At 40.6% G+C, this 15,917-nt stretch overlaps 1 protein-coding gene across 2 annotated transcripts; it reads left to right on the forward strand.

Moving 5' to 3' along the window:
- Positions 1 to 1,631: 1,631 nt before the first annotated feature.
- Positions 1,632 to 6,019, forward strand: LOC139216310 (somatostatin receptor type 5-like). 2 transcript variants are annotated; one of them, XM_070847401.1, is made up of 4 exons: positions 1,632 to 1,709; positions 3,446 to 4,177; positions 4,290 to 4,700; positions 5,603 to 6,019. In XM_070847401.1, the coding sequence occupies exons 2-4, from the start codon at positions 3,494 to 3,496 to the stop codon at positions 5,687 to 5,689; spliced, it is 1,182 nt and encodes a 393-aa protein (XP_070703502.1). In that variant the 5' UTR covers positions 1,632 to 1,709; positions 3,446 to 3,493; the 3' UTR covers positions 5,690 to 6,019. The 2 variants fall into 2 exon arrangements, with proteins under 2 accessions (XP_070703502.1, XP_070703503.1); XM_070847402.1 differs by having other exon boundaries at positions 5,606 to 6,019.
- The last annotated feature ends 9,898 nt before the right edge of the window (positions 6,020 to 15,917 follow it).

Below are 15,917 nucleotides of genomic sequence, written 5' to 3' on the forward strand. Positions count from 1 at the left end.
GCGTGCAGACTGTTTGAAGCCAGAGTGACTCATCTGAACAAGAGAAAGACGAAGGGCTATGACAAAAAAAAAAAAAACTGTTCATCAGAAACAGGCCTGAAGGGAACTGAAATTAAAGCAAATTCAAGTCAATGTCAAAAAAAATGCAAAATAGAAGATTTTAGATTAAAAAGCATGACCAAGTACTTTGATCTGAAGATACAGAGTATTGGTGTGTGCATTGGTGATCACTTTTCTGGAAGCAATGCAATCTCATACGTAGGGCAGAGATATGAAACACTTAATTTATAGGGACTGATATATGAATTCAGCAAAACAAGCAAAAATGTGGGCATTTAAGGACAAGTTAGGGACACAGAACATAGAAAATACATATGAGCAGTTGTGTCTGGCATTTTAAAACCAGAATTTGTTATCGTCTTGACCACACTGTGGCTGGTCCGTAAAGCATGCCTGTGCTGTCTTCCTTATAAAAGTAATATAATGCTAAAACAAGACTTAAATAAGAGACAGTAGGCTAAAAACAGGATTTAGTGCTGGGCTGTTATATTAGACTGCATCAGTTGTATCCATGTGTACTTGAGAGAGTTTTAGTTTTTTTTGACACAGCCGTCCTAACCTTGAAAAATGAGAGCAGACATTGCCTGCACTGGAGAAAACAAAGTGTAAATGAGCCATATCATTGTCCTGGCATCCTGAGTGCCACCACACACCACTGTCCCTGCAGGGCAGGCCTTTACACACAGCTGTGTGCCACAGTTTACTCCTACATTTACATGTCTCAAAAAATCCTCCTGTCTGGTCTGGGTAGGACCGGTCAAACAGGGAGAATAATACGTCATCAACTTCCCACTGTCCCTTCTTAACCCCCTTTGATTCTTTACACTGGTGGAAAATGTAGGATTGGAGTACATACTGTAAACATGCACTCACACACACTCACACACTCACACACTCACATCTCCTGTACCTGTTCCCTAGACTGTCCAAAAGCAGATAAATGTCTGTGTGAGTGTGTCTATATGTGTGGCAGCCTGGATGACAAATACATGAAGTTAATGGCATAGAAGTAGGCAGCTTTCCCAGACAATTACCATCAAATCTCTCCCACAGCGCGCAATCTCATCCTCCCTCCACCGTTTTTCCATTTCACCCTAATTTCTCTTCCTCCGTCTCAGGTGCCCCTGGCCACCATCAAGGTGATTTATTCCCCAGGGCGCTTCTGGGCTCTGCTCCATTCCTCTTTCTGCCTCTCTTTCTCTCTCTCTCTCACACACACACACACACACACACAGTAAAAAAAAAAGTTAGTATCACTTTACGGTTGCAGAATCTCCAGCTATAAAAGCACCTGCTGCAAAGGAAAAGTAAAGAAAAAGAGAGAGACAGTGTGTGATTTTACACCAGCAACTGGTCTCGGCTATGAGGAGATAACAGACACCCATGGGTGGGACTTTCGCATCCAAAGGCGGGGTGACGTTTCCCGCATAAATACTCGCAGTGCGTCGAGGCGCTACATGACCCTGAGAGTGACTCCTCATCAGCTAAGAGACGCATCTCCCCGCGCACAGCGTTTCCTTCAGGAGTGACCTGCGTGGAAAAATCCTGGAAAATCAAACAAAAAGATAATGTTGGCGTTTGAGCGTCTGACTGTGGAAATCTGACATCACGCCACCGGATAATGGAGAGGAGCGCACAGGAGCGCACAGGTAGGTGGAATCACATTCACATTAACATTTACATGTGTTTATGAAATTGAATCAAATGCTGTTTTTTTGTGAAAGATTATGCTCCTGTTTGTGTTTTTTTTATAACATCTTTTTTTTTTAGTCTTTTATTTCTTATATGTCGGGTTAGAAAAATGCTGTGAGCCATAAAGTTTTACTCATCAAACTCAGATTTGATGAGCTTCAAATGTCTGTCATGGCTCTGGGCTGTGGCTATTATAGTTTGGTGGACAAACACTTGGAGCCCCGTGCAGCCTGAAGGGGACACAGGGGCTTCAAGTGTTTGTTTTCTCAACAACGTGCTGCGGGCTGCGCGTCACTCCCGTGTTTTGAAGCGCGGTTCAGTGAATCCTCACGTCACACTATTTATTTGTGCAACACATTTTCACAGCCTCGGGTCGCAACGCCTGACAACTGGCAGTTATAAGATTATTATTATTATTTTAGGTCACCTACAAGGCGACCAGGTGAGGACATGTAAGTAGTTCCAGGCTATTCTCACAATGGCAGCATGGGCTCACAATTAGGGTGCCAGTTGGCCATTGCTCTCGTTCAAGGCTGTATATTCATTAATTAAACTCTTACAATATATTTATGTGTATAAAGGATAGCTTCATAACTTTAAGGTTCCAGAGAAAACAATGTGGTGCACTGATATTTTTATTTTTATTTTAGTTTTCTAAGTGCAGAATGCAAATCACAATAACGGTACAACCAATAGACAACTCATTGTTTTGCAGTCTACATGTTTAAATGACAGTAGTGATCAAACACAAAGAAAATGTAGTGAATGGTGCTTGTTCAGTTGCATTATCATGCAATGCAATGTGATAGATTATTTGCGTGAAGCAAAAAAAAAAAATGCATAATGCACACTGCAGTGAGTTGATGCAGATCCAGAGGAATTTCAGGCAAAATATGTCAAATGGAGCCTTTTTTTTTAAAATTCTGCTAATATTTGCTGTTAAGCCAAGCTGTAACTCCACAGCCGCTCAGCAAATGTCCATAATGTCAATTACTACTGCAACATCAGTCTTTGTATACTACACTTCCTGCTGAACCTTGAATTAACAGTTTAATTACATTTTCAGCTCAGCATGCATATCATCACATTTTTGCATGTTGAAATATAGTGCCACAGCGTATTGCTTAACTCCATCATTAATGCGCATTTGTACACTGGGATTTCACAAAACTGCTAAACTATTTTACAAACTCAGAGACTTTTTGTAATTATGTTTGGCCCAAAAACAGTGTTAGTGTCAACATAATGTATATTTATCACTGTTGCACTCCGGCTCTTTAAGGGTTACTTGACATTTGGCTGCAGGTTTTTGTGTCTGTCTCTGTCGTCCCCCCCCCCCCCCCCCCCCCCCCCCCCCCCCCCCCCCCATTATGGACACCTAATCCAACAGTAGTGACAGCACTTAAAACCTGCTTAACTGATGTCATGTTCTCCTTAAGTGCAACTTTCCATTAAGAGAAATGGCATGTTGGCCACTTGCCCAGACAATTCAGTGGAAAGTTTCTCATCTTTCCTGGTAAATATGGGCATCTTACCCAGAAGGCACACATGTGTTGTTGTGAGTTTGTATAATACAAAACATAACCTATAACACCCCTAAGAAACTATTTTTTTTGCATGGGTAGTTTTTAAGTATCCCATATAATAATTATAGGTTTTTTTTTCTCTCTCTCTCTCTCTTTTCTCTCATGAGCTGTTTCCTACCATAATCCAAACGGACGCCAGCACCCCATTTTTCAACATGGATGCCTACAATTGGATGCTGGGGTCTGAGAACGTCAGCATGTCTTCCGCACAGCCCTACCCCAGCTACCCCACCTCCAAAAACATCTCAGAGGTGGTCACGCCAATGCCCTTCGATGCGGTCACAGCGGTCGTCTACACCATTGTCTTCATTGTGGGTCTTCTGGGTAACACGTTAGTCATCTATGTGGTGGTTCGCTACGCCAAGATGAAGACAGTAACCAACATGTACATCCTCAATTTAGCCTTGGCAGATGAACTCTACATCCTGGGGATTCCCTTTCTAGGCACTAACAGTGCGCTTTCCTACTGGCCATATGGGGATTTCTTCTGCAAGGTGTGCATGACTGCCGATACCATGAGCCAGTTTGCATCAACCTTTTGTCTCACAGTGATGAGCATCGATCGCTACCTGGCCGTGGTTCATCCTATTCGCAGTGCCAAATGGCGGAAGCCACAGGTGGCCAAGATTTTTAATGGCATGGTGTGGGTTGTTTCCTTTCTGGTTGTGCTGCCAGTCACAATCTACTCACATGTACAGCAGGAGCTCAACACCTGCAACATAACCTGGCCTGAACCGCGTGAATTGTGGTCCATTGTCTTCATCCTCTACACGTCCATTCTGGGCTTCTTTGGTCCTCTGGTTGTCATCTGCCTCTGCTACCTGCTCATTGTAGTCAAGGTAATCAGACAGATAAAATTGGCCTCTGGCTCTTGTTTGTGTCTAACTCAATTATCAATTATCTGCTCTTATAATCTAATGACACCTTTTCAATCAACCATCTCAATTTCAGGTGAGGTCAGCAGGTGTGCGTGCAGGCCTGACTAAGCGGCGGAAGTCGGAGCGTAAGGTTACACGCATGGTGGTGATCATCGTGTTGGTCTTTGTGCTCTGTTGGCTGCCCTTCTTCACTACCAACATTGTCAACCTGATTCATATAATCCCAGAGAACAAAACTACTGCTGTAATCTTCTTCTTCCTGGTGATCCTCACCTACGTCAACTCCTGCGCCAACCCGCTCCTCTATGGCTTCCTCTCTGACAACTTCAAGCAGAGCTTCCAGAAGGTGCTCTGCGTCCACAAACCAAATGGAGTCGGCACTACAGACCAGATGGGAGGTAGACAGAAGGCACCTAAGGAAAACCCCAATCCCATTTTCACACCGGGAAATCACACACAGAATGGAAAAATCCAGAGCATTCAGGTATTGCATAAACAGTACTCATGTGATCTATGTAATCTCTGAATAAAGGCATAAATACTTCTTTTGTACCACATTTTCCAGCAAGCATATTTTGTGCATTTGATAGCACAGTTCAATCCTATTCGGGCCCCCCTTTTTCAGTTTTCATTTTCTGATTGTAAGAATGCTGCATGAACCCACGTGCAGTGAGAGGCAGGAGAGGGAACACAGGAGTTTAATTCTGGGCAAAACAAAAAACACTACAGCCAACAAGGCAATGTAACTATCTCATTTGGTGACTGTCTATAGCACAGAAAACAACAAGCAGGAATGTTAGTGGAAAACAGGTGAAGTCATTGGATTGGAAAAGATTAGTTATTAGATGGAAGGACCCGCTGGTAGCATGTGGGTGGGGGGGAGAAAGAAAGAGAGCACCCAGGACAGCTCCCCAGCCGCTCCCAGCTGTAGGATCAGCACCTTGGAGAGAGCTGTGGCCTGATGCACTGAATAGTCTATTTATCTGAGAATGGCCCTGACATTTTAATTAGACTGATTTTACACAATTTTCTGGTATAAACTGGTCCCATTGCCCGAATGAAATACTTTAATGTTAAAATTTAAAAAGAAGGGTGAAAAAATAGGTAGACATAATTATTCAGCTTCAGTGCCATTAGTGGCCCCCACACTCACAGCGCTCAGTGTATTGTCGCCCCAATGTCTTTCTTTCTTATGTGTGAAAATGTGACCTCCAGAGACGAAGCTCACTTTATGTAACAGACAGGAAAGAAATGAGCCCCTGGTTATAACCTTCAACACCAGCATTGACAGAAATTCTTTCACTGACAATAAGACCAACAGCTCAAGTCAGAGTTTTCTGACAATTGTGTCCCTAATCTCTGTGTCTGTGGTTGTTTTTGTTTCAGCAGCCTGTCCAGGTGGAGGTTATTGGGGAGCTCGACAGTGAGCCTTTAACTTCAAAAACAGTGGTGAATGGCCAGTCATCGCTATGAGTTTTCAAACCGACCTACCACGCACATAGCGTACTACGGCATGGGACTTTTACTGCTGGACCTTGTACTGATGCGTATTTCCTGTCTTTATCGCTGATCCTGCCTCTCTGACTGGGACATTTGTGGAGAGGACTGTGGAGAGAAAACTACATACAGCATTCATTGCTAACAATGTTAACACAGCATTTTTGTTTGCATCCTTATGTGTTTGTGCTGTTAATAGGTTGGCTGCATTGTACAGAGCATTAGTTTATGTAATGATGTGAGATCTCAGTACGATACAATATGCAGTCACCAGATTTTAAAATGCTGTAAATTCTCAAATAGCTTCATTAACCTAAACTGCAGAGAAAACCAGCCTTTTAATTTCAGTTATGTTTTTCTCTCTAATTTCTGTTTTGGACTTTTTAGCAAGAAAGCTTGTTTCCTGATCTTCTTTTGTTTTATTTGCTCCAAATGTAAACTCAACACCATCTCTATGTCTTCCTGTTATCTTGATTAATTTGGTTCAATGTACATTTCACAGCATTAAGAGGCATCGGTGCAGGAAGTGTAGAGGTGACAGTACAAGCTAGCTTCACACCAATTGACTGGATTTAATTTATGAGTGACAGCAGTAACTCTCTTACAGCAACAGTTATTAACTGTGATGGAGTTAACTTCTGGCAGACATTACCATGAGATGATTGATACCACTGTTGTATCTGTCCGTTAAATAATCTATAAGGCCACAGCCAACAGCCAGTTAGCTCAGAGTTGCTGGTGGGATGCTTTTGTTCCCTTTGTTCCCATTTGTCTTTATGCTAAGCTAAGCTAACCAGCTGCTGGTAGTAGGCTCATATTTGATCATTCATATTTGTGATCATGCATGTATCTTTTCTTACACACCAAATATATTTCAAAACAACATTTTTGAGTATATCTTATTAAAATCTGTCTTTTCTTTTAATGGAAAACAAAAAAAATACTTTTGGACTTTGGGGCAGTTATATAAATGTATCCAATCACATTCATAAGCTAAAGGTGCTCCAAGTTTAGTTTCATTGTGACTTTAATGGGTAGACACGAGACGCAACTAAAAAACAAATTAGTACATTCTCCAAAAATGGGACCTGTTCCCTTAAGAGGAGAAACTCAATAGAGTGGTAGTTAAACAACTACTTGCTAAGTAAGAAAACAGTAGAGTAATGGCGACCTGAGCAGAGAATGAAGTTACACATTTACTCTCTGTGTGTTGTAATAAGAGCTTCTCTGTCCTTTATTTTTGTCGTCAGGACGGCCGTGCCTGCATGTGAGACTGTAAACTGCTCAGTGAGTGAAACCGTAGCGCAATGAAACCAAGCCGAAAAATGAGTCAGAGCTGCTGCCCAGCGACAGACTCGGCTAAACCTACTGAGTTAACGCGGCAGCAGAAAAGCCAGAGGAGGTTGTCAGTCAGCGATTGTGTACAAGAATCAAACAAGAGAACAGGCTGTGGGGTCACAGGGGTGGAGGCGGGGGTGAGGAAAGGTGGAGGAGCTCATTTGTTTTGGTCTGAGATGCTAACTGAACTTTAAACTGGAGTTAGCGCTGTTCTGCTGGTTATTGTAAAGCAGGTTATATTTAATATTTTTGATGTACATGACAATTATATTTCTTTTGGCTTGTTAGTTTCGACTTCGATGTTAAAAAGCTGTGAAAAATGCCTTGAAAAATCACAGCCAAATATTGTCTTGTAGTGGATTTATTTGCAGCATCTCCATAGCTGTAACATGAACTGAGCAAGACCGTGTTGACAATGTTTATTGTTCAGGTTGAGCTTCTTTGAAAATCTATCCACTAATTAAGATGGACCCATGGAGACGCGGATACCTTTAAGGGATTTGTTTGTATTTGTAAAAACTGTGATTTTATGATCTAATAGGACCATGGAATTCCATGAAATATACAACAAAAATGCTAATTAAGTCATTCTGTTAGCCATCATGAATATTAATAAATGATTAAGTCCATTTTGCATGTTCACCCTGCATTAATCCTACACAGTACAATGTATGGCTGCTAACGTGTGCCTGTATAGAACAAAACTGTTATATGTACATTAACAAAGACAGTTGATGTTTATTGTCGCTGTGATTTATGAATATCATATGGCAGGTTTATGTTTCAGACTGAAGCACTTTATCGTTAATTTCAGTAGAGAGAGGACAGTGGCAGCTTTACGCTTGAATGTTAATATGTCCCAGCATGAATCAATTTAGCTTCATTTTTTTTTATTTTTGTGAATGAAGTTAAAGTCATTTTTTCAAAAGCAGAGGGAATAACAAGAAAAAGGATCTATTATTTCCCATCAGGCAAGTCATCGGAACAGATTTGGATGCAATTCGACTTTAGAACAATGGCTTGCCAAAAAAATTAAATATTTACATGAAAATATGAAAAGCAGATGAGGGGAGGCGGTTCTAAGTGTCCCTGTGAGCTGAGTCTTTATTTGTTGTTAATGGTGGTGGGTTTTGTTTGTTTGTTTTCTCCCAGACTGATGATCTAGCAACCCTTTCACTGATACTTTAATAAATGCAACCATATCAAAAAATACTGTGGAGTGCAAATTGATTAAGGATACATTTTGAGTTTTAATACAATGCCATGTGCACATTATTAGAGTTGTTGGTCACTGTAAGCTTAGTTATCTCCAAAATGCAAAAATGAAGTTCAGCCTGAGCTAATATCAGGCTTCAGCAGTCTGAGTCGCACAAAACTCAGTGTGCCAAAGCGTAATTTTATTTTAGCTTAAACTTAAGACATTTTTGCATGCAGTAATAGCTGTGTATTTAAGTCTCCATTTACAGTGCAGACTAGAGAGGGATCACCCTTTTAACAAGTAGGGAGAGGAGGAAGGATTACAGCAAACTATAATTATTTGTATTTAGACAGGGTAATATAAGAAAAACTATTCTTCAATCTGATAGTGATTCAAATAAATACATAACACAAATGAGATGTTTTGCGTACAACATGCGTACCTTGGTTTAAAAAAGTGCTTGGCAGAAGACCCGCAGTATACAAAGTGTGAAAAACACTGAGCTGAAAACTGTGCGTGATAAGACAAAGAAAAAGACGGCTGATGAAATGTAGATGGGTACACGTAATCTCAGAGACACCTGCTGCCTCTTTTCACCCACTAGCTTCATTCAGACATACTGTGCAATTGCTTTCACAGATGGGGCACAGTAAGTTTAAGTCGGTAAGAGCACAGACTCCATCATTATCTTATTATCTATATATTGTACAGTTTCACACCATGTGTTATTGACAGGATTTGATTGAGCGTTCATTCAGTCAAAACTTATAATAATAATACGGTTTGTGAAATTGAACTGTAGCACAGGTGTCTTTGGCAGCATCCACCTGAACATTGTACTTTTCTTACTGCTATTTTCTCTCTTTTCTGTTGCTCCTTAAACTCACCCCTATGTCTTCCCTCATTTCTCTCTATATACTCTATCTCTATAACATATACTGTACTATCTTTTCTCAGCCCTTATGACACATCTGTTTACTGACAGCCTGTTTTTGTGGCTGGGTGTGGGGGTAGAAACACACTCTGTACCTTCTGCAGCTTCTGATTACCTTGGTGTTTGCGGTCCTGCTGCTTTTGTTCCATTGACTTTAATGTCAGGTGAAAGAACCAGTATTATTGTCAAACAGAGAAAAAAAAGCACCTTACCTTAGTTTTTTGACTCTTGGGTCATTCCAAGAAAAATCGGCCATGAATGAATAACATTTCACCAAGAAAACAAAAATATATGTTTCTAATGTTCTGTCACTGAATGGAATAATGATTGCTGTACACACAATCAAACCCACACGTTCTACATAGTGAGAAAATGGTCTTATTATTCAACTAATCTCAAAGGTGTTTTTATATCTGGGCAGAAATGGCATTGATTTGTCTCTCTCATTAGTTTTTAATAGCACACTGCAGCAAACTGCAATAAATCCCATGCACTGTACATGGCTGCTGGTGCTCTGGGCAGTTTTTGACTTTGGTTTTAGAAGGTCTAAAGCACACTGGGAACATTTCATCTCACATAAGAGATCACTAAAGTATCTCCGGTTATTTCTATCCACGTTAGCAACATGGACTCTCAATAGATGGCTATGACCTGCAAGGTGAGGGTTATGTGTCCGATGGCGACAGTGGAAGACATCACTAGGTTAGGTTTATTAGCCTGGCTAGCTTGTCTGTTTGTTTTGTAAGAAGGTAGGTGAAAATATGATTGAAACTCTGAATGCATACAGCTTGAATACAGCACAAATGTCCATAAGGAAGTAAACATTTTGAGATTTGAACTGTTTCTGTAGGTGAACGTATGCAGGAGTAGTAAAATATACCAAATATACAATGATGATAATAAAGATTGAAAGAAGTCATTTGAATGCTCTCAATATTAACTTCATAGCAACCATAATGTCATACAATTGCATTTAATACTGTTGATGCTGATTCAAAAAGGTACAGATATGCAGAATATGATTAAGGTTTATTTTATCTAATGAATTTTTGATGAATTTGTATTTGTAATTTGTATTTGGATCAGCTGAGTTTGTGTGGGGTGGGAAGTGTGGGAAACCTGAGCACCAGGAGAAAAACCCATATAGACACATGCAAACTCCATACAGAAACAAGATGTCAATAACCCCACTCAGTGGCCCATTTTAATCTTACTGAGTCTCCAGATTAGCAAATTACAAGTGAGAGAATTTACTTTTCAGTCCTGCTTTAGTAATATTATGCCACTGTGCTCTGACCGCTGGCCTAGCAAACCTTACTTTGTAGCCTGAGCTCCAACTAGCCTGTTACTAGTTAGCCTGTAAAGAACACGGGTTCGATTACAACCTATTCTTTATGGTGGTAAAGATTGATGGTGGTCAGACCCTTAGGTGTTACCGGGGAAACGGAGTCCTGGCTTGTGAAAAACTTTAGATTTTGGTTGCAAAATACATGAAAATATAATTGAATGATCTTAATGTTTTTTTCTTTGGCAAATGACCATGGTATAAGCAGGATAATGATCTTATTGATCCAGGGACATCCTATCCTATCATCAGTGTTCTAGTGCTGCTGGGAAGACATAAATCAGATACCAGGAAACTGACCGCACATCTCTATGGACACACACGATGTGTTTGTTGACAATGAGAGTTGCCTCACTGAATAAACTACATGTCAGTCTGTGTAGTGACAGTGAAGAAAGGAATTTAACTGGTGGAGGTGAAAGAAATGCTATAAGTTACAGGGAATGTGTTGAAAGTTGCATTCCTGTATTCAGGAGCATAACCAAGCTGTGCATAACCAAGGCACATTTTGGAATGAGTGGTACACAAGTGGAAAAAAAGCTTTAAAGGCAAAGTATGTTACTTATTTTTGCAGCATTTTTTGTTATCGGCTCAACAGCAATCAATAAATCAATTCATTTGACAAAAAAGAAAAAAATTTGGTACCTGTGGCTGGCCTGTAATAACCCCATCCAATAATTTCAGCTAACCTTTTAGCAAGTTAGCAAGCGAGTTACATGCAGGAAGTGTGAGGCTGTTGGAAATATCAACATTTTCCGACATAAAACTAAAAGAAAAGTAAATAAAAGAAAAAACATATTTGGCAGCATATCACAATTGTGAAAAATATAATATTATAATTGCTTAATTGGTTCTCTAGAATATCAATGTTGATGAAACCATTTCTCCCAAATTTCGGCTTTGTTTCCCAGCACTGTATTTACATGAATATTTAGAGAATAATGTATCTCCCCTTTCCTCTAAAAATGGCCGATTGTTTTCCCCCACAGCCTTGTTTTTTCCCCAACATATTAAAAAAGAATAAAACCTCCGTGATGAGTTTTTAACTGATTATGAAAAAGTCAGAATTTAATACTGATGCCTCTATACGACATAGATAAGCAAACAAGACCATCAGCGAGAGGACTGGCTGTATTGGCTGTTTGTATTTTGTAATTCTAAATGCCTTCTCATGAAGCGATTTGCCCTGAGTTGTCCCAGCTCCCCTCCCTGTCCTCCTGGGGCAGTCCTTACCCCCCACTGCAGCACTTTGTCAGGCTGGTCTGGCCAGATATTAACCAGGAGAAGCACAGAGTTCAAGCTGGCTAAGCTTACCTCTTATCGTGGTGGCACCACCCACTGCGGCACTTGGTCCGGCTTGTCTGGTTTGGATGGTAAAAGATGCCGTGGGCAGAGATCGTCTCAAGGTCTGCCGATCTCAATCCAACCTCCAGGCTTCATTTTCCAATTTGTATTTCTATTTTTCTGTGGTTTCAGCGATGCTCAAATGTAGTGTTTATTCTGGGAAACACTGCTTTAGTCCACAGGGGCCATCAAAATTAACACAAAATGAAAGTTCACTCTAGCTGCCTTAATGTGTCTCTATTTGATCTCTCATCATCTCAGGCCAAAACATCAAAACAGGTGCAACACATAGTTTTCATCAAATAGTTTCTAGTGTTAAGTAAAACCTTGCTAAAACAGTTTTTACTACTTCTCTAGTGCCTGTGGCGATATTCACCTATATTCACCCTCACACATGCTGACAGCTGGAGAAATGTGTGTTGCTGAAGGAAGGTTAATTAACATTTTTCATTGCAGCAGCGCACGTCTGTAATGTTGGTGCAGAGGCTTCAGGATCGTTCAGGAAACTATTTTTAATAACTAATCAAGGGAAAATAATACAACAAAGCTTGTGTGTGTGTGTGTGGTGTGTGTCAGCGAATCCTTGCCATCGGTGCTGAAAATACCTTCATCTCATTAGATTTAGTTCAAGAAGCAAAACTATTGTTGTAACCCAGACACAGATTATCAGCTGCTTCATACTGAAATATATTAACTATATTAACCACCATATTATTACCATATTAACTACTTGGTAGGTAGTCATGAAATATTATATCCCCCCATAGGATGAATTAGAATAACTTTGGTGACAATCTGACTGATCTTTCTGTGCTATCATCTGGTCCAGATTTAGATTTGTCCAATACTTTGGTTTGTGACCAAATTCCTGGAAAAAATAATGAGGTAGCAAATGGTTAGTTATCATGCCTTGAAATCCTCAGGTGCAACCCAGCACACAAATTCACTTAGATGCTGCATTAATAAAGTACAAAGTGCTGCAATACGACAATCCAGTTTCTCTCGCAGTTTGCAGTGTGTTTAGCTGCATATAGAGGAGTGAGGAGCATTGAGGAGAGTAGAAAGAAGAGACAAAGGAGTGAGTTGCCCTGTGTGGCTAATTAAAGCTGAGAGCTGTGCCCTTCTTCACGCCACGGTGTCTTTCCCTCCCTCTGCCAGGGGGGAGGCAGCATGCCTCTGTTCGTTTCAATAATGTATTAGAGATAGTTGCCACTCACAACATACTGAAACCAAGATATCTGCTTTGTTCATCAGTATCACTTTACCACTTTTTCTCTTTCCATATCTGCGTTTAAGTAATAAAACAGAATTTGCAATGGGTCATTTTTAAGAAATCAGTAATCCAGTGATGACAGCGGTTTTAGGACTATAACTGCTCTATATTTGTCAGCATCTGTCCGCATTGCTGGAGCTTTGCAAAAACAAAGTGACACTTTCTTTAAACAGGTTACTTTCTCGCCCACACCCACTTGATATTTTGGTGGTTCTCTGGAAAACTGAGCGCCCCGCAGTGGGAGGAGAGGCGCAGTAGGGAGTGCATCAGTGTGTCAGTAGCAATTAAACCTGGCCAAAAGCATGTGTGTTTGTGCCTCTTCCACAGTTTTACCAAAGAATGGACACACATGGCAAGCAGAGTGATCGCATCCTCTACAGATGGGACCAGGGATTGTTGGAGAAATTGAGATTTACAACTTTCTGAGTCAGAAGTTATTTACATCAAAGAAAAAATACAAATTTCTATGGCTGAATGAATGAACTCTAACTCAAGTCTATATCGGCACACAGCTAAATTGTCCTCTACCTAAAAAACCTGGGGCTCATACATACTATAGTCTGCTGTGGACGTCGTGTGTGTCCTGTGTGTTTGTTGACTCATGGAGCCATTTAGGTGAAGCTGTGACAGCTGTGACAAAGACTAAACTTGGACTTTCCCCCAGGGATTCTCCCCCCGATGGCATCCACTGTCGTCTTTAATATAAACACAGGGCAACTGAGCTAAAAGCCTAGTCAGTGCTGTGTGTGTGTGTGTGTGTGTGTATACGTGCTGACAGATTACCCAAACCCATCCATTAGCTATGACAGAGAAAGGTCACATTATCACCACAGCTCCCCATCTGTTTTTCTTTACATTTGCAGGCATTTGCTTCGCTAAACTCCTCTTCCACATTCAATCAATGTCAATCAATGAATCCCAGCTCCCCCTGCAACCTCCCTCATCAACTCCACTCACCCCACATTAGACCAATTACAGGAGAGGCAGTGATGAGAAGGGAACAGAGAGCAGGATATCTAAAACTGCATGTATCTAAAATCTACAGGAAGGGATGATGACTCTGTCGCACTCTTTTTATGTCCGTGTCGCTGTCTGCGGAGAGACAGATATAGAACGTAACAGGAAATTGAGAGCTCTTTCAACATAATCAAGGCTCGACAAACATGATTAATGTGATGCCAGTTATAACTGACATTTAATCTTGTAATCAACATGGAGGCTTGTGTGTGTGTGTGTGTGTGTGTGTGTGTGTGTGTGTGTGTGTGCGCACGCCATCATTTCATGGAGGCTTTGTCACTGATATAAACCTTGTACTCCGAATGTCACGCTGCTGCTTTCAATCTCCCTTTGAACACACACAAACACTCGTGCAAATATCTTTCTTTTTTTGAATCTTTAAAGTTGTTGTCAACTATCAAAATGGCTGGTGTGACTGAAAACATTTTTGTGGTGCTGGAAAACACATGTTTGAGTTTTGGAAAGTCCAAATCTTGGCATGAGGACGCTGTTTGGCAAAAAAATGTTTTTGCGAAATTCAAGAGAAGAATGTGCAGCACGGAGGGAGGAGGGCGGGGTAACACATCTGTACACAAATGCATCACAACATCTGTCTTATTGTCTCTCTCTGTGTCTCTGGAATGCAGCTATGCACTGCGTCCACATTTTGATTTAATATAATGTGCATCTTAAATAGAATCATGCTGCTGACTTTACTCAAATATGTGTTTACTATCACAGAAGATTAAGAAATTGTGGGAGAATTGTTATTGGGGGGAAAATGACGATGAATCGGTCATCAAAATCATTTCTCATCAGCTAATCTTTGCAGCAGCACTGCTGGTGGTCTAGTGTCTAGTAACAAATAAATATAAACTGGATTTGTCACATTTTTAAGAAACAAAAGATTTGTTTGTTACTCAGAACATTCAAACACGAAACTAGAAATAAAATAAGCCTGCTGCTGTCATGGTGTTGTCTCTGCTGTAATTGAATGGATGATCCTTCCTGGTCTGACTGACTGAAAACAGATGTATCAAATGGAACAGTCATCAACATTAGCCCATCCAGTGAGTGGGCATATGGGTAAAAAAAAAAAAAGTCAGCGGTCAGACATCCTGAGCAGACAAGCACTGATTTGCTTGTGTGCGTTCCCTGGAGGAGATGATGGAGGAAATGATAGTCTGACCCGAATGAGCCATCAGTATGGACGGGGAGATCTGTGGGATAACACGGTGGTGAAAACAGACATCAGTGCAGTAAAGTCAAGCTGAAACAAGGATGGTAATAATGAGTTATTATAGTTCTATTCTTTTGGTTTTGCTCTGGAGACCAGCTTTACGTGTTACAGCTGATAATCCCACCGTCAAGGCAGAAATAACAGCAAACAGTGACCAAACTGAAGCAGTCAGACACAAGCACAAATGATCACATCGTTCTTCAGTCGACTCCGACAGTATCACTTTAAATTCCTCAGCGGAATAATAACTGAAGTTAAATGAATATTGGGAGAGATTATTATCATTCTCTCTGGCCGTGAGTCATGTTAGTACTGATGTAAATAATATCTGTATGAGTGCACTTTGGTATCAACCAATAGATGGATGTACTTTACTGATCCCAGACCGGGCAGTTGTATAAACACCATGCCATGCATTCCATGAAAATACTGCATTCGACATACATAACATTAGATGGTTTTATTTTGAAAGGTTTGACAGCTATGCCATGGTGTACTGTCTAGTATTCTATCTTGTATATTGTTGGTACTATTTG

The sequence above is a fragment of the Pempheris klunzingeri genome, chromosome 17 (genome assembly GCF_042242105.1).
Source record: "Pempheris klunzingeri isolate RE-2024b chromosome 17, fPemKlu1.hap1, whole genome shotgun sequence".
Taxonomy (NCBI): Eukaryota; Metazoa; Chordata; class Actinopteri; order Acropomatiformes; family Pempheridae; genus Pempheris; species Pempheris klunzingeri.